The sequence below is a fragment of the Coregonus lavaretus genome (assembly GCF_964263955.1).
Source record: "Coregonus lavaretus genome assembly, chromosome: 21".
NCBI classification, from domain to species: Eukaryota; Metazoa; Chordata; class Actinopteri; order Salmoniformes; family Salmonidae; genus Coregonus; species Coregonus lavaretus.
The window spans coordinates 40,010,778-40,037,614 of NC_140008.1; the positions used below are offsets into that span (position 1 = coordinate 40,010,778).

Below are 26,837 nucleotides of genomic sequence, written 5' to 3' on the forward strand. Positions count from 1 at the left end.
AAGACCGATTCGGCCACCTTCCACCGCAGATATCTCTAGCTTAAACTGATGGATTTTGATGGGGATTTGTGTTTTATGTTACTTAGATTGACACATAGGTGCGTCAATAGACTCTTAAGCAAGTTGCAAATTACGGGAGAGCCAGGGGAGGCTCAGCTCCCCTGAATGAGACATTAGCTCCCCTAAATGCATTCTCCTATTTGTTAAAAATGTACTGGTAAATATGTTTTACAATGGTAAATATGAAAATAAAAGCTTCCAAATGAATCGAACAGCCCCACCTCTACGTCATGGTTCAAACCATTTATTTATATGTGGCAGCGTTGTCCACTCAGTAGTGCTGAATGTCGGCCTCAGCTGAGCTCCTTTACATATAGATTTTCCTTTGTACTTCCTCATTTTTGCCATTTGTTTGCCACGTGTCCTTGATAAAAATAGCCTTTTTTCCAATGCATTAGATTAATCCATTGATGCATCATTGTTTGCTTTGTCAGTCAGCTGTTTAGAGGCTCATTGCTTCGTTTTTTAGGTGCGCGTGGGTGCTGTTGTTCTCTGTGCCATCCGTGGCCAGAAGTAGACCATTTATTTAGCTTTATTATTTTCTATCAATGTTTGTTTTCTTTCCTGGATCAGCTGATAATGGTCACCAATGTCACTAGACAACTAACCTACAGCTAGACACCAATGCGCATCCAATCCATCCAACAAGTAGGCCAGGGTTTCCTAAACTCTGTTCTCGGGAACCCAATGGGTGCACGTTTTGGTTTTTGCCCTAGCACTACATAACTGATTCAAATAATCAACTAATCATTGAGCTTTGATAATTTAAATCAGCTGTGTACTGTTAGGGCAAAAAGCAAAATGTTCACCCCGTGGGGTCCCGAGGACCGAGTTTAGGAAACCCTGAAGTAGGCCTATAAGGTGACTCCTTCAGTTAGAAGAGTTTAACGTTTGGTTAGAAGTATTCCATTTTTCAATGGCGTAGGCCTACATTATATTTGATATGTGTGCCCATGAGAACTGTTTTCACGGCGAAACACAATGAAATGTTACGTAGGCATAGTTACACTAACAGTGGATTTTCTGAAATCTCCAAGATCCATGATTCATACAGGGTTTAAGTTATATGTTCTAATGCAATTGTAAAATGCTTAACAATGAGAAATAACACTGTCATAAATGTCATTAATGTAAGGAAAGAAAGGTAGTGTTTTATGTCACATGATCTGAGAAGACTCATGAATTATGGACAACTCATGAACTAGGGTGTAAAACATGTTCTGATTCAACTCATGTATTATATTGAATGTAGGCTACCTGTTCTGCGTGTGTTCATGTGTGTAAAATTTCCTCGGCTGAGAGGGTAGACTACTGTCTGTGGTATAGGCCTAGTGGAGGGTAAACAACTAAATGCAGTGTAACCATCTTTTCACCACGATCGGTAATCAGAGTTTACCCACCTATTGTTTTACCACTACACCACTGGCTACCGGTAGGCCTATTTGAACTTCATGGTAATACATATTGTAGCCTAGTCTAGTAAGTTGACTAGGTGTGTTAGGGTGACAATCCTGTTTTTCCCGGGGCAGTTTCAACACCATTTCAGGTGTCCCGACTGTTCAGGCTACAAAAAAGTACAATTTGTCAGCAAGACGCATCGCTGAATGTCATTAGGAACACTTTTTGGTGTTTTGTAACAAATGTCTATTTCCATTCATCAAATGACGCGAGTATACATGCAGTTTGGATGCTGGAATTATTTTGGAGTGGACGAACATGCACAGGTAGCCTACTTTTTGAAGTGATTTGTTTGACAATCAGATGAAAATATCATGACTGGTTGTGTTCATGCCACATTAAAAGATAATTCATTCTTACCGTTTAAATGATGTCTTTATTATTAGTTCCATTTTTTAAAATTGCACGCCCCCCAAATGTCATGGTGTAATTTGCTTTCTGCTCTTAAAGATTTTAATACCTGAACATACACCCCAAATAAAGTTAGTCATGCAAAGCCAAGCTAAGATAGTAAACATTAGAGCCTGTTATTGGCATGACGTGATGCCACTGATTATTTTAGATTAGTACATTAGTGGAAACAAGGATAATACACTGTGTACAAAACATTAGGAACACCTTCCTAATATTGAGTTGCACCCTCTTTTGCCCTCAGAACAGCCTCAATTTGTCAGGGCATGGACTCTACAAGGTGTCAAAAGCATTCCACAGGGATGCTGGCCTATGTTGACTCCAATGCTTCCCACAGTTGTGTCAAGTTGGCCGGATGTCCTTTGGATGGTGGACCATTCTTGATACACACGGGAAACTGTTCTTGACACACTCAAACCGGTGTGCCTGGCACCTACTACCATACCCCGTTCAAAGGCACATCAATCTTTGGTCTTGCCCATTCACACTCTGAATGGCACACATTCACAATCCATGTCTCAATTGTCTCAAGGCTTAAAAATCCTTCTTTAACCTGTCTCCTCCCCTTCATCTACACTGATTGAAGTGGTTTTAACAAGTGACATCAATAACGGATCACAGCTTTCACCTGGTCAGTCTGTCATGGAAAGAGCAGGTGTTCCTAATGTTTTGTACACTCAGTGTATGATATTATTAGTGATTTCTCCTGGGCTTTGGTGTAAACAAGGTTATTTACCTCCATTTTCAGATTTCTGGGAAATATCGGGAATCTTCCACAGGATTCTCTGCTGCTCTGCGTTCCTGGAAGAACAGAATCAAACGTAATCTGTTACTCTTTAAAAGCCAGGAATAGGCTTAATCTGGGTTTGGGAAACTGGCTTTTTCAAACTCGCAAAATTGCCTTCTTCAGCACAGGGCTGAGCCATAGAGCCATGGGTTGTCTCCGGCAGGTGCAGCCTTCTACTTTTACTTATCAAATAAATTCAATTAAATTCAACAGAAACGCATTGTATATGGTTCGGACATACAGTATACTCCTCTGTCTTACCATGCGGCGGTGGGAAGCACGGCCTGTAGCTTGGTGACCCCTCCGTCCACGGGGATCAGGAACTGGACGTTGTTGAGCGCCACGGGTGTTGTCATGGCGTTGCCATTGTATTTGTAGTCTATTCGGAGGTCCGTGCTGGTGGGTGCACATCGCCAACTGGCTGCCAGGTTCAGGGGTGTTGAAATGAGGCCCTGCGCTGATACCTGCACACATAACAACCATAGAGATGAATCAATGACACAGACATTTGTACGGAAACTGTGCATAATCTAGTATAAGAGTCGCTGACCTGGTACTTGAGCATGTCCACATTGTAGTAAGTGGCATGGGGTTTCTGCTCAGCCACCTTCTTTAGATGGGTCATCAGGTTTGGCATGTTCACCCAGAAGTTCTTGGAGTCAGGGTTGGGTGTTGTGGCGGTGTCACTATGTGGGCAATAATAGAAGACAATATGTATTTGATCATATTATCTAACGATTGATCCATCTAAACGTTATTCAACACAGAGACACAACAGAGTACGAGTTATATCTGTATCTACTACAGAGAGGACTACTGCAGCGCGGCGATTGCAAACAGATACTCGTGCTACACAAAAACAACTGTGATGCCTTGTATGTGTGAGAGTGCAGAATAACCTTGGAATGAGGTGGTTAGTCAAACCACTGGGATGAATTCACAGTGACTCAGAGCCCAGTCAGAAATGGACTTGGGTGTATTGTTTTGGTACAGTATGATTTCACGTGCTCAATGTGACATGTTATAAATGCTACAGTGCCACATGATGTTGTGAGTGGTATGATGTGAGGGAAGTTACAGTGGTGTTTACCAGCATAATGTTTTGGTATAGTATGTTAAAGGTACAGTGTGATGTAATATTATGAACACTCCAGTGTATGATGTTGTGAGGGTTCCAGTATATTGAGGGGGTGTTACAGTGGGCCTTTACCAGCAGAGTAGCTGGGGGTTAGGCAGCACATGCTCCAGCCGGCTGTAGTTGGTTATGCTGAAGGTTAGCACGGCAGGGGACGGGTTATTGGCAAAGTGCCGAGTGATCCCCGCTGGAAACGACAGCACCATCTCACCTGTGATCTTCACAACACACCTTTAGACAGGGACAGGGGAGGAGGAGGTTAGAATGTCCAGAAGGGGAGAGAGTGGGACATGAAGCAGGGAGCAGGGAGATATAGAAAGGGTAAAATAAAAAAAGAGAGAGAAAGAGAGCGAAGGGGACAGAGATAATATAAAGGGAGGACAAAAGAGAAAGAGAGAAAGAAAGAAAGAGAGCGAGAGCAAAAGAGCAATACATACATTGACAGACATCTCTCTTATCAAGAGGTATCTGAGTGGACCTACTTGTTGGGGTCGGCTCCTTTGAAGAAGGCATTGACTGTCTCAGTAAAAGCTGCCGCCACCGGAAGGGTGTCCTGTGCCCCCATGGTGAGAGGGCTGGGGCCCCTGGAGCAGCCTGTTTAAATCAGCACACACACATGTTTAATAGCAATAAAGAGAGAGAGAGAGAGAGAGAGAGAGAGAGAGAGAGAGAGAGAGAGAGAGAGAGAGAGAGAGAGAGAGAGAGAGAGAGAGAGAGAGAGAGAGAGAGAGAGAGAGAGAGAGAGAGAGAGAGAGAGAGAGAGAGGCAGACAGACAGACAGATAGAGAGATAGAGAGACTCAGAGAAACAGACTGAAAATAGACCAGAGGGAGACAGTATGAGAAGCAGAAAGAGAGAGACTATCAGCATTAAACACAACCCACGTCTATAGTCCTCACAAACCAACAAAGCTACTCTTCTCTCAACCCTCTCCTAGCTGCTCCGCTACATCTCTATCCATAAGACTCCTCCCATTTCCTGTAGAACACCCTATTTCCTGTTTACTAACTATCTCAGCAGCAGTGTATGGATGAAGATGGAGAACCAAAGAGTGTGTGAGAGAACCACTGTGATTAAAACGATCAAAATGAGAACCAATACCTGTGTATGATGGGTCGGTTTGGCATCTACAGTACCAGTCAAAAGTTTGGACACACCTAATCATTCAAGGGTTTTTCTTTATTTTTACTATTTTCTACATTGTAAAATAATAGTGAAGACATCAAAACTATGAAATAACACATATGGAATCATGTAGTAACCAAAAACGTGTTCAACAAATCAAAATGTATTTTATATTTTATATTCCTCAAAGTAGCCACCCTTTGCCTTGATGACAGCTTTGCACACTCTTGGCATTCTCTCTAGCTTCACCTGTAATGATTTTCCAACAGTTTTGAAGGAGTTACCACATATACACCTCATCCCAAACCATCTCAATTGGGTTGAGGTCGGGTGATTGTGGAGGCCAGGTCATCTGATGCAGCACTCTCCTTCATGGTAAAATAGTCCTTACACACCCTGGAGGTGTGTTGGGTCATTGTCCTGTTAAAAAACAAATGATAGTCCCACTAAGCACAAACCAGATGGGATGACGTATCGCTGCAGAATGATGTGGTAACCATGCTGGTTAAGTGTGCCTTGAATTCTAAATAAATCACAGACAGTGTCACCAGCAAAGCAGCCCCACACCTCCTCCTCCATGCTTCACGGTGGGAACCACACATGCGGAGATCATCCATTCACCTACTCTGCGTCTCACAAAGACACAACGGTTGGAACCAAAAATCTCAAATTTGGACTCATCAGACCAGAGGACAGATTTCCACCGGTCTAATGTCCATTGCTCGTGTTTCTTGGCCCAAGCTAGTATCTTCTTCTTATTTGTGTCCTTTAGTAGTGGTTTCTTTGCAGCAATTTGAACATGAAGGCCTGATTCACGCAGTCTCCTTTGAACAGTTGATGTTGAGATTTGTCTGTTACTTGAACTCTGTGAAGCATTTATTTGGCCTGCAATTTCTGAGGCTGGTAACTCTAATGAACTTATCCTCTGCAGCAGAGGTAACTCTGGGTCTTCCTTTCCTGTGGCGGTCCTCATGAGAGCCAGTTTCATCATAGCGCTTGATGGTTTTTGCGACTGCACTTGAAGAAGTTCTTGACATTTTCCGGATTGACTGACCTTCATGTCTTAAAGTAATGATGGACTGTCATTTCTCTTTGCTTATTTGAGCTGTTCTTGCCATAATATGGTATTTTACTAAATAGGGCTATCTTCTGTATACCAACCCTACCTTGTCACAACACAACTGATTGGCTCAAACGCATTAAGAAGGAAATAAATTCCACAAATTAACTTTTAAGAAGATACACCTGTTAATTGAAATGCATTCCAGGTGACTACCTCATTAAGCTGGTTGAGAGAATGCCAAGAGTGTGCAAAGCTGTCATCATGGCAAAGGATGGCTACTTTGAAGAATCTCAAATATAGCATTCTGCAACGATACGCCATCCCATCTGGTTTGCGCTTATTGGGACTATCATTTGTTTTTCAACAGGACAATGACCCAAAACACACATCCAGGCTGTGTAAGGGCTATTTGACCAAGGAGAGTGATGGAGCGCTGCATCAGATGACCTGGCCTCCACAATCACCCGACCTCAACCCAATTGAGCTGGTTTGGGATGAGTTGGACTGCAGAGTGAAGGAAAAGCAGCCAACAAGTGCTCAGCATATGTGGGAACTCCTTCAAGACTGTTGGAAAAGCTTTCCTCATGAAGCTGGTTGAGAGAATGCCAAGCTGTCATCAAGGCAAAGGGGTGGCTACTTTGAAGAATCTAAAATCTACTGTAATTTACACTTTTTTTGTTACTACATGATTCCATATGTGTTATTTCATAGTTTTGATGTCTTCACTATTATTCTACAATGTAGAAAATAGTAAAAATAAAGAAAAACCATTGAATGAGTAGTTGTGTCCAAACTTTTGACTGTCTATCATCTCATTGCCTTGCTTGTGAATTAAATATTTGATGTACTATGTAAAAGGCCAGTTTCATTGTGATTCAGAAACACTGAAACGCACTGAAAAGACAGAAAGTAAGATATATGAAAAGGAGAGAAAGAGAGAGCGAGTTCATGCATATTCCAGACATGCTGTTGATGATGAATCATTGTGACAAGATCAAAGACCAAAACCAAAACCCAAAAGAACAAAGAGAAGTGAGTCTACACAAAAAGAAGACAACACAAACAGAGATTAGTAGAGTACCTGAAGAATGAGGATCTTTAAGGAAATGACAGACTTGCGGCCACCGCATGTGAAATGAGAACGAATGACGACGCGAGGAGGAAGATGAGTGAGAAAGATGATAAGGGGGCTGCATGTAGAGAGGCTCAGGAGTTAGCTTGGAGGCAGTGAGTGTTGGGCCATGGGATGGAGGGGTGAGAGGAGGGAGGAGGAGGGGGGAGGAAAAGCTTGCACAGATGAGGCCCGTGTCGGGTCGGGTGAGTGTGCACACTACAGTTAGCTGTTGTGCAGACACAACTTACCTTCAAAGGTTAAATAAAACTTTCCTCTGTCAAACCAAACCAGGGAAGGCTGGTCATTCTCTGTGGTGGGGGGAGGGAGGAGGGAGGAGGGAGAGGAGGAAGGGAGGGTGGGTGGGTATGTGAGAGGGGGAGGGAGAGAGAAGGACAGTAGTGTGAGTCACATGGCAGGTCTATCACAAGTCACAGTAAGGTGAGGTGGGGTACAGAGGGGCATGGCACAGCAAGCCAAAACACTGCCAGCACAGAACAGGACACCAAATGGTGTGTGTATGTCTTTGTGTAGGCTGCCTATGAGTTTTCACACTATTGTGCTGACCTGAACCGTATTGTTCTGGCTCTGATAATCTCTTTCCACATTGTCCTTTCCAGCATGGTTCCAGGCAGCAAAGGATCCATAGCCAGGTCAGATAAGCTCTGTACAGCTTGGCTCAGATCAGTAGTGTGAAACGGGTACGTGTGTGTGGGAGGGGGCTGGACCAGATGAAATAAGGTATCTCTTGGTGGATGGTGGTGGTGGATGTCTAGGAGCATGGTGAGAACAAGCCAAGCCTGGAGAGGACTGATTGGGAATGATACCTGGCAGATCGTTCATACTGCACATACAATATTCATCTACACACTGCTATAGAAAACCTTCATTACCATTATCATTACATTAATACTTTTACATCACATGCCAATAGTAGACTGTTTTACGTATCACACCGGCCATCGTCTTTCAGAATAGATGGACTCTGGCTGTTGGACCTGATGACGTACACCAGGGGGAAGTGATGAGGGTAAAACCAGGGGTGCTGGAGGGGGTTGGTGGGCTCACTGTTTAGGTGTGACTGCTGAGGGGGTGGTGGGGACCTTGGGATGTAGTGAATGGATGGATGGAGTGGAGGTGAATGGTGAATAGTGGGCAGGTGTTCTGATGGGGGTGCATGGTTAGAGTAGTGGAGTGTAGTGTAGTGGAGAAACACCTTCCCATGGGTGGAGTGAGAGGGTGAGAGGGCAGAGGATAAGGGGAAGTCTGGTACAGGGGGAGGATGGGGATCAGGGTGAGAGGTTGGGAGGTGGGCACTGGAGAGCTCTTTCACTGGCTGCCTGCCTGTCTGTCTGTGATGATCTGAGTGGTGAGGAGAGGGTGGTGCGATGAATACCAACCAATTGGAAACACTCAGGCCAATTCTCCTGCCAGACTTCAAAAGCAGCTAGGCTCTCTCTATCACAGAGGGAGTGAGTGTGAGTGTGTGTGAGTGCCCACAGATGCCACAGAAGCTCTTCAGACAGGCTACATTCTTTACACACAGGAACACACACATATACACACACAGCACCGCAGACTGCAGAGTAACAGCATGCTCGAAAACACAGTGCACTCCACACACAGTAACTATCACACAAAAATGGACGTTGCCGTGGTGATGTGGGCAGCAAAGCGTGTACAGTCATAAAAAACACAAAAAAGAACCTTGTAGGTGTGGGATGATGAATGGCAGATGCACGGCATTTCAGCTTTCTGAACAAATTATCATTGGGATGCTTTTCATTCAACACTGCTTTTGTGTGAGAGTGTGTGTGAGAGATGGAGAGAGCGAGGTGTTTCACCATTTATCAAAGTGAAAAACGAAATCTGTGGCATACTCCAATATCTCAAATGTACTCCCCTCATATGATAGCTGCCATCAACTCTGAGATGGATTGACAAAAACAAACAGACAAACAAAGCAAGAAAATTCTCATGGATGGATGACCTATGACATCAGACAGTCATCAAAGCTTGGGTGGAACGTGGAACATTCCTCCCTCCTAGGTCCTAACCCCCTTCCTCTCAGATAGCCTCCCTCCATCCACACTATACTGTACCTGCCAGGGAATCAAAGGGCCTCCCAAACATGGGCAGTTTGTCTACAAAAGCATCATCTTCTGACATCACAACAAGCGATAGCCCAAAAGAAAAAAGGACAAATGCAAATCAAAACAAAGAACAAACCCTGTAAGAAATAATGGTGATAGAAAAACGGACAGTGTCACAGTAAGGAGGACACGTTGTGAACGGAAACATTATGGGATGGGTGAAAAATGTGAAGAAAAAAAACTCAAATACAAAAATCTCATGGGATGAGAAGCACACAAGGCATGATCAGCATTTCAAATGTGGGCTCTCTGCTCCAAGTCTCCTTACGCTGCAAATCATATTATCTTGTTACTTTCTACTGTCCTCCTCATAAATCTAAAGAAGATACGACGAATGCATTGTGTATCTAACAAAACAGTAAATACCCAGCAAACATTTACCACATCATGCTTCATTTAAGTGATGATTTAAAATGTCACTCTCTGGGATTAATACCATATGTGTCTTTATGACTAACTGTATTCTGTTGTAATATACTGTAGGCTCTTCAGACAATAACCTTTTCCCCTAGCTGAGTGAATGGTTACAGTATATTTAACCATTCCATTACGAATTATTAGGCATGTTGTAGTCTTTAAAATCCTTACCGCATTCACAGATATACAGTGTACATTGAGTGAATACACTGAGTAAATGTAAATACATTACACTGAGTGAACACTGTAACTCAAGCATTCGCTGGAGGAGTGCATCAGGATTTATTGAGAGACAGAGTTGAGAGTCACAGAAAAACAGCAGCTGCCGATGGATGCCGCCATCTCCGCGGCAGCACAGAGATTGACCAAAGCAATCCGTCAACACAGGTAACAGCACAGGTACTGTAACAGTAGCACAGGTACAGTAGAACAGGTAGTGGTGAGAGAGATGACGGGGCACACACACCTGACACAGACACAGTGAGATCTTTACCGACGGTGGGGGTGGTGGCTGCACTCAAGGAGTTGTTGGAGGAGATAGAGGAAGTGCTCTCGGCCCGAGCCAGTGGGGCGATGGGAGGGGGGCTGGACGAATGACTGACCGGGGGGCTAAAGGGCCGGCTCTGCATTGGGACAGAGAGACAGAGGAAAAATATAACAGATGTTTTCATGTTAGAGATCCTATTAGTGATATGATTTAATTATCAGTCATTTAATGTTCAATCGTCCTCACAGTTCAGCATCCATTTTGGGGAGGCTAAACGTGAAACAAACACTTGAAACTAACGGTCAAATATCTACTACAGGTCAATTATGGAAGTACCATAAAGTATAAAAAGGTGTTGTTTACGAGGAGTGTGCTGCTTGAGGAGGTTTGAGGTTTTTATTACTGTATCACGTACCGCATTTTTTTATTTTATATAAGTAGAGTTGTTACTGTGCAAGTAGGTTGTTGTTACTGTGTATAGTAAGTCAAGTGTAAACAAAGATATCATCACGTACCACGTCCCCCATGCTAGGTTTCCCAGGAGGCAGTTTGGGTCGTGAGGAAGGGCGTGGTGGAGGTGGGGGCGGGGTGGGGCTGCTGACAACAGCTGATGAAGCTGACGGTGTAGCAGGTCGAGCCGGAGAGGACGCTCCTGCATGGGGACAAGAGGACACCTGCATTAGGAGAACATTATGACATCACTGTCCAGAGAAATAGAAAATCACGATGTGGGGAGATCCTAGAACATCAAAACAAAACTGACCAGGCAGTCTCTCTAGATACAGGGGTGTCAAACTCATTCCATGGAGGGCCTAGTGTCTGCGGGTTTTAGTTTTTTCCATTCAATTAAGACCTAGACAACCAGGTGAGGGGAGTTCTTTACTAATTAGTGACCTTAATTCATCAATCAAGTACAAGGGAGGAGAGAAAACCCACAGACACTCGGCCCTCCGTGGAATGAGTTTGACACGTGGTCTAGAACATCTAGTTCATTCTGGAATAATGATTGGGTAACCTGGTTTCCTGTTTACGGAACATTATGTTTGATTGAATTTCCATTGAGCTAAATTTAATTGGATAGAATGACAGTGAGAGAACACACACCAGTCCATCATGGCTACCTGTTTTACTATCTATTAGGAAGGTTTTGGGAGTGAGTAGTGCAGGGGTGTCAAACATACGGCCCAGGGGGTCCAATCCGGCCCGCAAGTGGTTTGAGTAAAAAAAAAAATATATATATATATATATATCTAGATACTTTAAAATGACTCAAACCAAACTGAAACTGTGTAGAAATGATAATGGACCTGTATTCATAAAATGTCTTGACTGTCCAGCTTGCTAATAATCACTAGACAGTAAAGGAGCATCGGAAATTCTAAAAACTATGGATAGGAGGACAATTTTTTGCTAATTTTGATGGCAAGGAATTATAACAAATGATCAGTGAGGCCCTCTGGACCTCGTTTAAGACCAAACGCGCCCCCCAGGGCAACATGTGTTCCACACCCCTGCAGTAGTGGGTAATAAGATTTAAAAACACTCTGAACTCAGTCAGTCACTTTATTGTTTATCTTGAGGGACGATTTTCCCACAGGGGGACAAAATATTCAGAGCCAGAATACCCACTCATCCCGGCATTCCAAAGTGCTGTGTCAGCGGGATCTATCCAAGCTGTGTTTCCAGTCCTGAATCCGGGTGTCCCGTTCCAGTTGTGTTAAGCTAAACTAACTAACGCCCCTCATCCTCATCGTGGTCACGTACACTACGCACATCTCTTTTTAGTCTACAACGGAACAACACTACATAACGACCGCCATAATTGTAAAGCAAGAGTGTGTGTGGTGTGTCACTTTACATAGACGGAAACAGGGAACAATGGCTTCATTGGTTTAGGGATCTTAACCCACTTCTTTCTGATAACACACATCCACACACACAGCCACAATGTGATCAATTCTATTTTGCAAGATGAAATGTAGGTCTGAACAAGAGCAGGGTTTATGTACAGTACCTTCTCAGCTCATATCCTGTATTAATGTAAGGATTGTGATCAGCCCTGATATGGGAATCAGTCAGCATTAATCTAACCATTAAACAGCGTAATGAATATAATGATCCTACTCACAGTTGATTTCAATGAGCCGCTCCAGTCAAACAGCAAGCCAACTAAACCTAATCACTGCCTTAAATAGATGGTCATTATGTTCCTAGTTTTTATTATCCAACCTTTATTTATACAGGTAAGTCAATTAAGAACATACTCTTTTACACTGACAACCTATCAAGTATGTGCTTACACTAGCTGACTGCATGATACATCAGCACAACGCTACGGACTGAGACTGATGCTGACAGTGGTCAGGTGGATTGTGCTGTTATGGATGGGGGGTGTTGTGTAAGATGAGTTAGAACTGCAGGGGTACTCACCACTACTACCCATGCCCCCTGTCGTGGGTCCTGGCGAGGACACCACTGCCCTGTACGTAGGGGGTGGAGGAGGGGGAGGCGCAACACGGGAAACCTGCCCAACATCTTTGGGTGACACGGTGGTGGCGGTTTCACTGAGGTCCTCTTTCGGCGGGGCAGGTGGGACAGACAGAGCAGCTGCTTCAGGACCCTTCCGTTCCTCCAAGGCCAAGACGAGGGGCGGGGGGATGGTGCGTGAGGGTGCTTCCACAGGGGCAGGGGGGATGGTGGGGGAGACAGATGTGCTTGCTTTGGGAGAAGAGGGGACTGCAGAGGAGACAGGGGCAACGCTGGGGGGTGAGGTGACAGGGGGAACAGGGACAATGCTGGAGGTTAAGTCGAGCGTGGGGACAACAGTGGGTGTGGGAGTGGGGGGTGGTGTAGGGTCCTTTGGTGGAAGTGGTGTGGGTGGGGGTGTAGGGTCTTTAGGTGAGGGTGGGACTGTGGGTAGGTGGGGCGCTGGTTCCTCTGTAGGGGGTGGGGAGGTGGGTAAGGGAGAGACAGATTCTTCCTGTGGGGGACGGGAGGTGGGGAGAGGGGAGAGAGAGGGGGCAGGGACAGGGTCATCCAGAGGGAGAGGGGAGGTGGGTACAGGAGGGGCAGGGGGATCTTCTGGAGGGGGTGGGGACGTTGGCAGAGGCGGGGCTGGGTCCTTTGGAGGGGGTGGTGTTTCAGAGGCTGCTGATTCCTCGCTGAAGCAGACCCACTTGTCGGCAGACTCCTCGCCAAAGGCAGGGGGTTCCGCTGGGCCGAAAATGTTGTCCAGGTTTGGGATGGAGGTCTTCCTCCCTGAGCCTTCTGCCTTTATTGACAAACCTGACAGTCACGTGCACGGAGAGAGGAGCAGAGCAGTTAGTATGAGAATGAGTAAGAGAGAGAGAGAGAGAGAGAGTGAGAGACAGCAAATGCAAGAAATAGAAAGTGAGATTGAGAAAAAGGTAGAGGGAAGGAGAGAGGGAAGGGGTCAAGAGGGGTCGAGTGATGAGGGGTCTTACCGGCAGCATCTGCAGAGGGGGAGCCAGTTAGAGGGGGGGAGGTTGAGACATTCTTGGGCGGAAGCAGGGGCGGAGCTGCAATGATATCAGTGCATCCGTGAACAGCCTGTCACTATAAAGGGTGGCGCCATCTAGAGGCACCTGGGGTTAGTGCATGGCTGCGCCACACCAGCTCAGGACAGGACAGGTAGGGAACTACCATACAGCCCCATGCCATACATTACATACACCACCATGCATATGGCCCATAATCCATGGCAGATGCAGGGGGGAAGAGGAGGAAGAGGCAATTGAATCATGATGCTCAACATTAGTATGGATTTAATTATTTCTCTAACTAATGACGGATGAAATGAGCGGGTTAGTACGGGCTGCGGAGGAAGAGGAAGAGTTAATGGAGCACTCGTTCACAGACTCTCTCCCTCTGTTTATCCGTCCAGATCGCTCGTTAGTTTCAGTCATGAGGGTGAGGTGGTTTATGAGGTGTTGATGGTTCCGTGCAGTCATTTCAGAGTCATTCCAGGAAGTGCAAACACAAATGGAAAACTTACTGCCTGTAGGGAAGGGTCTCGTGAAAGAGAAGTCTGGGCTCAGTGACTCAGACTCAGGTAGAGGAGCACCCCACACGTCACACACCACTGTCTCAGATATACCCACTATGTTCAGAACAGACAGGGGACATAACATAGTGGGGGCGTCAGTTTAATAAGCTAAAAAGATATACCTCAGGGTAACTGTATGTTAAAATAGGCATGTTAGCATCTAGAATAAAGACATGAATTGAATCTGAATTCTTGGACCTAGATTACCATTAGCCTAAACCTGTCATGTCTATAACCAACCAATTACTGCGCAAAAAAAGACACCAAGAAGTAAGGAGGTAATATCAGTTCTATTAGCTATAGCTGTGGAGAATATCTCCTACTACTGAAGGCAACATCTTATACAAGCTCATCTGTTATTTATAAATAGAGAATAGCAACCCTATCAGTTTCACAGAATCATGTACTTTATATAACCACACCATTGAGAAAGAGGGATATCAGCAGGGACTAACAGCCTCACAGAGAAACTTCTATCTCTGAATGGTGTGTTAAAAAAGCAAAGGCTGCTGTATCTGTATGTAGTGACATTAGCTATGCTTCGGCAGGTAGTTACATAACAAGCTAAGAGCTTTCCAGTCAGAGCCTGCAGAGCTAAATCCACCAGCATAGAACCCTGACTGAGAGCGGTGAGGGTGGATCCACACGACAACAAACCAACCACGGTGGAATCTAATTTGACTTCATAGTGCCTCTGAGCTCTGATCCCTAGCGTGTTTGTGAGAGTTTTAGTGCCCAAGACATAGTGGCAGTGTGTGCAGCTGACAGGGAGGAGGGATAGTGTCTTTAGAGGTGGCCGAAAGGCAGTGTAGGGAATAGGAAGCATCCATCTTGTTGGTGCTATGCATCTGCAGTGTGTCTTCAGTGTCACAGTGATCCACAACAAGCCATTGTCGTTATACACATCTCGATCACAGCAAAACAAGGTAGAGATGGACACATGCACGCACACACACACACGCTAGCGATTAGCGATTAGCGCTTTTTGAGGTCAGTTCGAGTTTCACAAAACAAAATAACGGTTTTTGATTTCAGGTTCTTTTTTATTATATATATTTTTTACATTAAATAATTACCTTAAAATGATTTTAGAACGTTTTAATTGAAATTCCAAAGCCAAATATTGACAAAAAACATTGAAAACAATCCATTGTCTTATTACTTTATTGGATGACTTTATTTAATTTAATTCCTTAGTCATCATCTCATCTCTGCTCAGGCATTAGCAGCCAGCCAGCCAGACAACCATCTAATGTTGGGCACGTTCTTCTGCCCAGGTGTTGCTGATGCATGCCAGATCTTACAACGCCTGGATAGGTATTTTACATTTCAGCTAACCACATCATACAGTATGTTACAGCAATCTGGTGCCCGACGGAACAGTCGATGACATGTCACGCAACCATTGGTTGATGCATGCAAAGTCTGAGCAGGGAACGCGACCGTAATCTCTGTGCTCCCTAACGAGTCATCCTGTTTAGCTAGACTAGTAGCTAGCTAGATGGCTAGCTAGTAGCTTCTTATGCTGCAGAGCTGTCTGACGAAATTACAATTTTAGTAGATAGGGCATACTTTCAAGACTGCTAATTACCTATCAACTATCAATTGTGTAGAGCTACCTCACAAACTGTCTCTATCCCTCTCGTCGTTGTGTTGTGTACATTCCTCTCTCATGAGTCTGTCCGGGGTCTGGATAAACAGGAAAGGCAGGGGATTATGGGCATTGTAGGCAATTAGCATGTTTTCTGCGCTGAACTAGGTTGAATATTTTCCTGTTGAAAACTACAAATTCCTGTAACATCTGATCTGATTTCTCTCGTGCTTGCTTTGATTTCTTTCTACAGAAACGGTGCGAAAATGTTGGTTAATCGCTCAGCGCTGACACACACACACACACACACCAATCAAACATCAAAGAAAACCCGGTGACAGCCAGATGTGGGACAGAGTTGTACCTTCAGTTTTCTGCTCTCCGAAGGCTGTCTCCAGCGGAGGCCCAAATAAGGCTGTAGCGTCCTCTGGTACTGAGACTGCTTTCTTCTCTAGTACTGGTACTGCTGGGGCTCTCTTACTTCTGGGAGGGAGATAAAATAGGGACAGACAGACAGACAGGGTTAGTAGGCTGTAGCATTCTCTGGTACTGGCTTTCTTACTGCTGAGGGATGGAGATAAGACAGGGATAGACAGGGACAGCAGGATGAGTCAGATGATCAGTCTACCACAGAAACTAAGACAGACTTCAGTCACCTCACTCAGCACACTACAACAGGAGATGCATTCATGTCATAAGGGAAGGAAGGGGCTGTATCAGCCTTCGACTTAACGTTACTAAATCAGTGATTGTTGATTGTCATCAGCGACTGAAAGTCATCAGAGGTTAATGTAAAACTATAGATGTACAGACCAGTGCATCACTACAGAGCCACAACACCTGGGGTGAGTCTGTGACAGGTCAGTGGGCAACAGACAGAGACGTACCTGGGGACTTGTAGCACCGGGGCTGCTAATGTGGGGACCTCAATGGGTGCAGGACGTCTTGGCCGAGCTACCTGTATCTCTTCACCTGAGGAGAGATTCATTCACAGTCGTTCACCTCAACTGACTCATCATACACACTAAAACACATTGAAACTAATCAATGACTTGGCTTTTCAACTGAAGCATTTAGCTTTAAACAACAAAACAAGTGGAGACATCTTAGATACAGTGGAGACATCTTAGATACTTACTAGAGTCCTTTGTCATCAACCCCTATAATAAAAACACATACATTTGAAAAAAGACAAAAAACATATCACACATTACATTTCACACTCAAATGACTCATATGGAAATAATAAAGGGTTTTAAAATCCATGAGTCACACCGTGTTAATGTACACATTACATACAGTATTTCCAGGAGGGTGCCTGTCCACTAGCGAAGGTCAGAAAATGGTCTCTATAGCCTTAGAATGAGCTAATCGGATGAGACCATTGGCTAGGCTGATTTAGCAACCGTCGCAACAGGGAAGTAGATGACTAATAATAGGCCTGTTCTCTCTACCTCACATAGAAATACTGTGGAACAATCTAGGAGCTAGTGGCCTTAGGACATAAGAGATGATATTGTGTTGAGATGCACTGTCTGAATCGTGAATGGATTATAAAACATTATATTTCTGGAAAAGGTATACTTACTGCAGAGTGAAATAAAAATGCAGTTATGTAGATTAATACAAATAATATATACTTTACAATGACCATTAGGATCTATAGACAAGCTAATATACACAGAGTGTACAAAACATTAAGAACACCTGGCTAATATTGAATTGCACCCCCCCCCGCGCTTTCGTCGAGCATGGACTCTACAGGGTGTCGAAAGCATTCCACAGGGATGCTGGCCCATGTTGACTCCAATGCTTCCCACAGTTGTGTCATGTTGGCTGGATGTCCTTTGGGTGGTGGACCATTCTTGATACACACAAGAAACTGTTGAGCGTGAAAAACCCAACAGCATTGCAGTTCTTGACACAAACCGGTGCGCCTGGCCTACTGTACTACTACCATGTACTACCATAGCCCGTTCAAAGACACTTCTAATCTTTTGTCTTACCAATTCACCCTCTGAATGGCACATATACACAATCCATGTCTCAGTTATCTTAAGTCTTAAAAATCCTTCTTTACCCGTTCTCCTCCCTTCATCTACACTGACTGAAGTGGATTTAATCAATAAGGGATCATAGCTTTCACCTGGATTCACCTGGTCAGTCTACAGTGCCTTGCAAAAGTATTCATTCCCCTTGGCGTTGTTCATATTTTGTTCCATTACAACCTGTAATTTAAATTGATTTTTATTTGGATTTCATGTAATTGGAGAAGTGAAATGAAAAAAAGATTGCTGTACACCAGCGGAACCCATCCAACTTGAAGGAGCTGGAGCAGTTTTGCCTTGAAGAATGGTCAAAAATCCAAGTGGCTAGATGTGCCAAGCTTATAGAGACATACCCCAAGAGACTTGCAGCTGTAATTGCTGCAAAAGGTGGCTCTACAAAGTATTGACTTTGGGGGGGTGAATAGTTATGCACGCTCAAGTTTTCTGTTTTTTTGTCTTATTTCTTGTTTGTTTCACAAAAAATATTTTGCATCTTCAAAGTGGTAGGCATGTTGTGTAAATCAAATGATACAAACCCCCAAAAAATCAATTTTAATTCCAGGTTGTAAGGCAATAAAATAGGAAAAATGCCAAGGGGGGTGAATACTTTCACAAGCCACTGTATGTCATGGAAAGAGCAGGTGTTCATAATGTTCTGTGCACTCAGTGTATAGTGTGAGTTCAGTGGGCACAGAAAGCTGTCAGAGACAGATCGAAAGAGTAGGTATTTAAAGCCTCATGTAAGCCCAAGACATTATACACCCTACACAAAATTGAGAAGGACAGATATAGAATACAGATGAGACCATATAATGAGAGAGAGAGATACAGAAACATGGAGAGAGAGACAGAGAGAAACCCAGAGGTAAAGAGAGAGATAGAGAGAAAAGGAGAGAAAGAGAGAGCAGGGAGAGAGAAAGAAAGAGAGACCAAGACAAAGAGTGCTGCTTTTTAGTGAGAATACAGTGCATGAAATAACTCTCAATGAGGCACGATAAGAAGGAAAATAGAGGGAGAAGGAAGGAGGGACAGTGCGAGATGGAAGGAGAGAGAGAGAGAGAGAGAGAGGGCAGCAGAGGATTCACTAGAAGGTGGGGCTGAAATGAGAGATCAAAGGGTCCAGCTGTCGACAGATGGGGTGAATCTCAAACGTCCTTTCTCAATTTCTTGCGTCGTCTCTTCCCTTCTTCTACCCACCTCCTTAATATATCAGAAGGAAGCAAGAAGGAGGCGAAGACAGAGGATACGAGGAATCAAGGAAAGACTATTCAGATTCCCCCAGGGACTTAAACGCCTAGTACAACAGGGAGCCATATTTTCCTGATCTGTTTCAACTGTTAACTCCACCTCAACCCTCTCCCCTCCACTCCTCCAGCAGGCTACAGGAAGCAGAGGGAGAAAAAAGCGTTTGTAATTCACCCCAGGCCCCAGGGACGGACACGGAATGGAGGGACACTTACCGGGCTACGTCTCTATGACCAGCAAAAAGGAAGAGAGAAGAGATACCTGGTCAGAGAGTGATGAATCAGTAAAGCACACTTCTCCAACATAATACAGTTACATTCACAACACAACCAGAGTCATCCCCATTAATGGCTGTAATGGAAATTCAGTTTAGTCATCCCGCACCAGAGAGATAGAGTGGGGTAAAGAAAGGTACAGTACAGTAGTATACTGTCATAGTGATGTCACTACGAGAGAACAATGAGCCAGATACTTCACAGGATGTATAAATCTGAAGCATCCATTTAGAACTTCTTCTCACCACCAAATATGGTGATGAGAGGAAGTCCAGTGGCAGGAAGTGGGAGAAGTTAGAGCTAGATTAAACTTGGCCAACATTCTGCACATTTTCTCAGCGATGGAACACTCGATCTCAATACCGTTTTCTGCTCCCAAAACTATAATCTGTTACGAACACTAAGTTTTGTAGACTTAAACCTTTCTAAAAGTTTTAAAAAATTATATTGTTTAGAAGGAGTGCAATGGTGAACTGAGTTATTGTACACGCGCACTTCACAGAGTAGTTGTTCCTTAACAGAAATATGCAAATACATGCTAGAACACGGCAATAGGATCTCGCTAGCTCGTGCTTGGCTCTACCCACATCCTTGGTTGTTCTGCCCACTACGCTTAATTTGCTCCGGTTGGAAACGACACCATGTGGTCTATCTTGAGTTAATTATAAAAATGTTGGTATAGCGGCTCCGGCACTCAGCTACTTCCTGGTGGACGGGGCATTGAGGCAGCAAAATTGTGTGATTGGAGCAATGACAGGTCAAGCGGAGCACTGCAACATTTCTATAGGCCTGTGGTGGCATTATTAGCCGTGCCAGTAAGAATGTTCAAATATTCAGTGATTTCTGACTGGTGACTGAAGAATGGCAGTAGGCTTTTAAGAGTATTAAGAGTGCATGATCCACACCCTTAATGTGCTTTAAAATAGATCAACCACATTGTCTCACATCTGGTCTGTCTGATAACTCGCAAACACATGGGATAGCTAAAAAGAGGTTTGGCTACTATATGCTGTCCTAACATTCGAAAAGGTTACCAAGGTGACATTGTCAACTGAACCCCCTTTAAATCCTCAAAAGTGTCAGAGTTTATCTTGCCAAAAACTATAAACCTGTAGCTAATATTGGGTATTCTTCACTAGCTAAGGTGTTTTGTGGTGGTAGAATCGGTATTTATGAAATTTGAAATGTGCACGAAAATTAGCTAGCTAGCACATTAGCTAGCTAGTGTCTGCTTGCTGGCTGAATCAGTTTCAAATCAATCCATATGAAACTAAAGGCAGGGATGCAAACAACATAATTTAACACACTCAACACTGAATATTCCCGCTAGCTAGCGCAGTGAAGTTCTAGCTAATGCACAAATTAGTCTTCATGACATCTGTTCTGGCGTGATTAGTGCGCAGAGTTCTACAGCACAGCTGACTGCTCTGTGTGGCGTTATCGCGTTTGCAAAATGTTTCAAAGTAGCGAGGCACAGTGCCAGCTGTGAACAGTTCCATAACTTTGGTGCTATACAATTCATCTGGCAAACTATCTACCGTATGGCCACTCAAACAAGCTTGCACTAGACTGCTAGCGGGAGTAAGTTTGCTCTGCTGATCGAGCATGGTTTGCGGTAGTAGCCAGTGTGTCATAGCTACCGAGAGCGGAGTGATTTTCAGAATTAGGGATGAGTTCCACAGATCGGTTGAGGGACGAGCTTCGCATAGAAGTGATGCCATCTGACGTGAGACCAAATGGGCTGGCGACTGACTGATCTACAAATCACCTTGCATCAAAAATAACTATTCATTATTATTTGTAGATCAGTCAGTCAGTCACAATTTACCCATTTGATGCTTTTGAACATGTATATTGAGATCAAACATGCATCATGGAGTAGAAAGCAGAGAGCTGAGAAGGGCTTAAGAGGAGCACGGATGACTCATTCACACGCGCGAGTGAGTGAGCGCGATGATTCATCCGTGGGTGTGTGATCATGCATGGGTGTGTATGTCAATATGTTGAGAGAGAAATCACAGTCATCCACAGCCCATAATGACTGATCCAATTGGCCCTGTCCTCTCTACTCTTCTGTGGACCTGCTGTGGCTTCATTCAGCTGTATCCTTTTCCCCTCTCCTCATCTCCCTCTGCATTCTTTTCTGCCCTTCCCCACCTCCATTTCCTTTGTAATTATTCCCATCATTCTGCTCCTGTGGAATGCAACTGACTGACTGCTACAGCCTCAATTAAATCAGATTCAGGGGACCTTACTCAGAGGAAATAAAATAAAAGCATATACTCATATACACACACGAGCACACATAATCTGCTGAGCTGTTGTGCATGGATATTATGAGAGAAAGCAGCCAGATTTCCATCTTAGCGAATGTCACTATAAAGCAGCTGTCTTCGTGCTGGTACTGTGGTAGTCTCACCATTGGTTCTCATTCAGAGCAACCTGTTCTCCACAAATCCTGGTTCACCGGTACACCTGAGTGTGTTGTATTGCTATTGCATATTTCTCTCACTCTATTACAAAGGACCCAATGGACACCCACCAGACATTCAATATGGTCCTTAGAGAGAAAAGTCAGTATGCTGAATCACAAACAGAAAGGGAGAAAACTGACATGCAAGTGTGCAATTCATGCTAACAGAGAGACAGAGAGACAGAGAACGACATGCCAAGAAGAGGCTTACCGGACTACTCCTCTACAGAAGTTAGCATCATAAGAGAGAGGAAGATAAATATAGAAAAAGAGGGAGGTAGAGGGGAAGAAAGGTAGAGACGGACAGAGGGAGGGGGCAGAACAGAGAGACAGAGGGAGGGGGCAGAACATAGAGACAGAGGGAGGGGGCAGAACAGAGAGACAGAGGGAGGGGGCAGAACAGAGAGACAGCGGAGGGGGCAAAACATAGAGACAGAGGGAGGGGGCAGAACAGAGAGACAGAGGAGGGGGCAGAACAGAGAGACAGAGGGAGGGGGCAGAACATAGAGACAGAGGGAGGGGGCAGAACAGAGAGACAGAGGGAGGGGGCAGAACAGAGGGACAGAGGGAGGGGGCAGAACAGAGAGACAGAGGGAGGGGGCAGAACAGAGAGACAGAGGGAGGGGGCAGAACAGAGGGACAGAGGGAGGGGGCAGAACAGAGAGACAGAGGGAGGGGGCAGAACAGAGAGACAGAGGAGGGGGCAGAACAGAGAGACAGAGGAGGGGAGAAAGGGGGTAGAGGGGATACCATGTTAGGGTAGATAATCCACAATTACTGTATACACAAAGCTATGATAGCAGGAATTATGGAGGTGAATGTAGACTGACCAAACAAACACACATCATGTCAATAGTTTTCTACTCTCATTTACGTAAGATCCACGGAGAGAGCATAAGTATCCACTATCTACCAATCTGTCTATCCATTTCACTTTCCACACCCATTCATTCATCCATCTACAGTATATTGATAAGCGACTTTGATCTGATGAGTGACTGGATGTTTAATCAATAGTGATAGTTGTTGAGTACAAGGGAAACTCTAGTGATACATCTATTGCACTGTGGACAGAAATGCCCATGGGAGGTTAATCTGCTCTCACACATACTGTCTTCCTCTGTCTCTCTTTCTGTATTCTCAACAGCCATCACGCTCAAAGAACAACACATTTAACTTTAATACAGAGAGATCGAGGTCAAGGGAGAGAAAGAGGAAGGGAGAACGACAGGCGAAGGGAGAAGGAGAGAAAGAGAATGCAGGAGAGATAGAATGAGGGAGCAAGAGAAAGCCAGGGAAAGAAATGTGGAAAGAACCTCGTTGTTCGATTTAGCCTGTTAACCTTTGCTCCCTATCCCAGCTCTCCTTAGCCAATGTCCTGGTAACCGTTGCCAGGGCTACCTGGGTAAGCACACAGTTGCAATGGAGAGCGACTCATGTTTAATTCATGACTGAGGTAAAAGGCAGAAGTTCCAGCACTCTGGACAGACTGGAGAGGTTTTACTAAACGGAGGAGATGCTAATTGGAATAGACATAATCTGGAGAGTATAGGACAGAGCTGGCACTGCTTTCTATTCAGACGTGGGCGTTAGAACCGTTGCTTGGGAATACATCTCTATATTAAAGGACTTGAAAGACCTGGGGTTAAATCCTTCTACATTGCAGGTCTCTCCTAGACCTGGTCAATCACTGTACATTCATTTGGGATTTAATCACATGGTTGTTATAATCTCAAACCCCATGGCACGTAGTCTCCAACCCTTTCTGTCCCCTAACCTAGTACACTGATAGACCTTTCTGGAACAAGGTTTTGACAATGGGTTTTAGGTGATTACTTGACCTACAGTAAGGAGGACATAATACAATTCTCTATGACTGACTGGCCACCCTCAGAACCACACAGCTAATGTCTGCTATTCCCTGATCTATATTGTACAATTCCTCTACACACAGAGAGAGCCAGGTACAGCTTAAAACAACCAAACACCTGCTCACTGCTCAAGGTTAGTGAGCTAACGGCTAGCTAGCGGCTCTACAGCCAGTGGATGGATTAATTATTGAGTCTGTAAGGTTCTCGTATGACCAGAGACTGTCCTCACGTACGTACAGCATACATCAGTGCCTCACTGTGAATACCCACTTTCCAGGCTGAATTATTTACACCAGGTATGACACTAGAGGAGGGTTGACGGGTGTGGAGGAGGTTGGAGGGGTGGGGCCCCATCCCAAAGAGAAACTCCTTCAACACCTCTCCCTCCCCCTCCCCTCTCATTTGGATCACTCTGCTAATTTGAGGTTTTAAGTGATGTTTTTAATTTGAGTAGGTTTGAATCTCATGGTTTCTCATGAAGTTGTTGTCATTGTGGTGTGGGAACTCTCTCTCCAGTTTAAAGTGTATGATGAGACTCAATAACACAGTGTCCGTTGGTTTCTGTGGGCTGCTTAGAGACATCTGCCTTGGGTTAAACTCCACTCCAGTAATTGGTAGTCCACTGAGGTCACAGCAGAATGCTAAAGACCTGCCAGCCACCATTTCTCTCCCCAACATCCCTAGCATCAGCAATGTATTATGTAGTAGAGGGTAAGCAAACCCCAGTGCCTCCCTAGCTCACTGTCACTACAGGAATATGGATGAATAAGCCTCTGAGAAACTATAATTCACTCACAGACAGGCATATAAGTGGGTAATGAGGAGAAAACGCATGCAGTGCGACAGAGAAACACACAAAGAGTAAGAAATGTGTTGTGAACTGTGGAAAGAATTTCCTAATGAGGAACAGAACAGCAAACAGATACAACAATTCAAACACATTCTAGAATACAGTATACAATAACAGGAAGAGGAAATGACACCATGGCTCCAGTGAGGGCAAAGCAGTGATGGCAGAGGGAGGGAGGGACTCACCAGAGGAGAAGGAGACAGAGCTATGTTGCCAATGGAAGCTTTGAGTTCATCTACTGAGGGGGCCAAACAGTTGGCACTTTCCGCTGGTAACGGTTTGATCTTGATCTTAAACTTTTTCCGGTGGTCCTCCTCTCCCTCCGACTCGCTGGAGGAGAAGAAGTGTTCCTTGGGTGGTTTGGGGCCAGGTGGGTTGCCGTTAAAGACCGTAATGGTTTAACTGCTGAAGGTCATAGGTCACTTACATTGTATTTCTAGGAGTAAGGTGACGTTGCCCCTACTGAGCTTGGGCCAGTTATGCATTTTCCCCACTAACGGTTAAGGTTAGGATTGGGGGAGGGGAAGCTGATCCTAGATCTGTACTAGGGGAAACTCTGTACTCCGGATCGTTTCTATATCTACAACTCTACCAAATACTAGATTGCTACAGCATACAACAGCTTCTAATCAGGAGACCGTAGAATCTCCTCACAGAACAGCATGTTCCGAAAAGCCTGCAGAATCTCCCAGCAATATCAGTCTAATCAATATATAGTTGTTCCAGGCCGTATGCTGTTAGCTATTATTGAGTTGACGTGATACTCAGTTATTTCCCGGCTGTCTGTTTGTTATTGAGTTGAGATGAGATGATACTCAACGGTCTCCCTGTTGATTTGTACTGATAAGCTGTTCTGTGGTGGGCTGAATACAAAATGTTTCTGATCTATATAGACAGTCGTTCACTAAGTCAGTCATTGAGTCAGTCAGTCAAACAGTCAGTCAGTCAGATACAGACTCTATATACAGTGGGGGAAAAAAGTATTTAGTCAGCCACCAATTGTGCAAGTTCTCCCACTTAAAAAGATGAGAGAGGCCTGTAATTTTCATCATAGGTACACGTCAACTATGACAGACAAATTGAGGAAAAAAAATCCAGAAAATCACATAGTAGGATTTTTAATGAATTTATTTGCAAATTATGGTGGAAAATAAGTATTTGGTCACCTACAAACAAGCAAGATTACTGGCTCTCACAGACCTGTAACTTCTTCTTTAAGAGGCTCCTCTGTCCTCCACTCGTTACCTGTATTAATGGCACATGTTTGAACTTGTTATCAGTATAAAAGACACCTGTCCACAACCTCAAACAGTCACACTCCAAACTCCACTATGGCCAAGACCAAAGAGCTGTCAAAGGACACCAGAAACAAAATTGTAGACCTGCACCAGGCTGGGAAGACTGAATCTGCAATAGGTAAGCAGCCTGGTTTGAAGAAATCAACTGTGGGAGCAATTATTAGGAAATGGAAGACATACAAGACCACTGATAATCTCCTTCGATCTGGGGCTCCACACAAGATCTCACCCTGTGGGGTCAAAATGATCACAAGAACGGTGAGCAAAAATCCCAGAACCACACAGGGGGACCTAGTGAATGACCTGCATAGAGCTGGGACCAAAGAAACAAAGCCTACCATCAGTAACACACTACGCCGCCAGGGACTCAAATCCTGCAGTGCCAGACATGTCCCCCTGCTTAAGCCAGTACATGTCCAGGCCCGTCTGAAGTTTGCTAGAGTGCATTTGGATGATCCAGAAGAGGATTGGGAGAATGTCATATGGTCAGATGAAACCAAAATAGAACTTTTTGGTAAAAACTCAACTCGTCGTGTTTGGAGGACAAAGAATGCTGAGTTGCATCCAAAGAACACCATACCTACTGTGAAGCATGGGGGTGGAAACATCATGCTTTGGGGCTGTTTTTCTGCAAAGGGACCAGGACGACTGATCCGTGTAAAGGAAAGAATTAATGGGGCCATGTATCGTGAGATTTTGAGTGAAAACCTCCTTCCATCAGCAAGGGCATTGAAGATGAAACGTGGCTGGGTCTTTCAGCATGACAATGATCCCAAACACACCGCCCGGGCAACGAAGGAGTGGCTTCGTAAGAAGCATTTCAAGGTCCTGGAGTGGCCTAGCCAGTCTCCAGATCTCAACCCCATAGAAAATCTTTGGAGGGAGTTGAAAGTCCGTGTTGCCCAGCGACAGC

The 26,837-nt window shown here is 44.5% G+C and overlaps 1 protein-coding gene across 1 annotated transcript in view; it reads right to left on the reverse strand.

The window, feature by feature from the left end:
• LOC311149318 (SH3-containing GRB2-like protein 3-interacting protein 1) overlaps positions 1-26,837 on the reverse strand; it is a gene marked incomplete at its 5' end in the record, with an annotated part of 101,034 nt that overhangs the window by 7,813 nt on the left and 66,384 nt on the right. The window contains 14 exons of the mRNA XM_084186464.1: positions 2,666-2,730; positions 2,978-3,180; positions 3,267-3,402; positions 3,927-4,082; positions 4,334-4,445; positions 7,402-7,461; positions 10,187-10,343; positions 10,723-10,859; positions 12,641-13,492; positions 13,672-13,746; positions 14,223-14,327; positions 16,229-16,347; positions 16,752-16,836; positions 24,760-24,996. Coding sequence (XP_084042590.1) covers positions 2,666-2,730; positions 2,978-3,180; positions 3,267-3,402; positions 3,927-4,082; positions 4,334-4,445; positions 7,402-7,461; positions 10,187-10,343; positions 10,723-10,859; positions 12,641-13,492; positions 13,672-13,746; positions 14,223-14,327; positions 16,229-16,347; positions 16,752-16,836; positions 24,760-24,996 — 2,499 coding nt within the window. The remainder of the gene's footprint in view (positions 1-2,665; positions 2,731-2,977; positions 3,181-3,266; positions 3,403-3,926; positions 4,083-4,333; positions 4,446-7,401; positions 7,462-10,186; positions 10,344-10,722; positions 10,860-12,640; positions 13,493-13,671; positions 13,747-14,222; positions 14,328-16,228; positions 16,348-16,751; positions 16,837-24,759; positions 24,997-26,837) is intronic.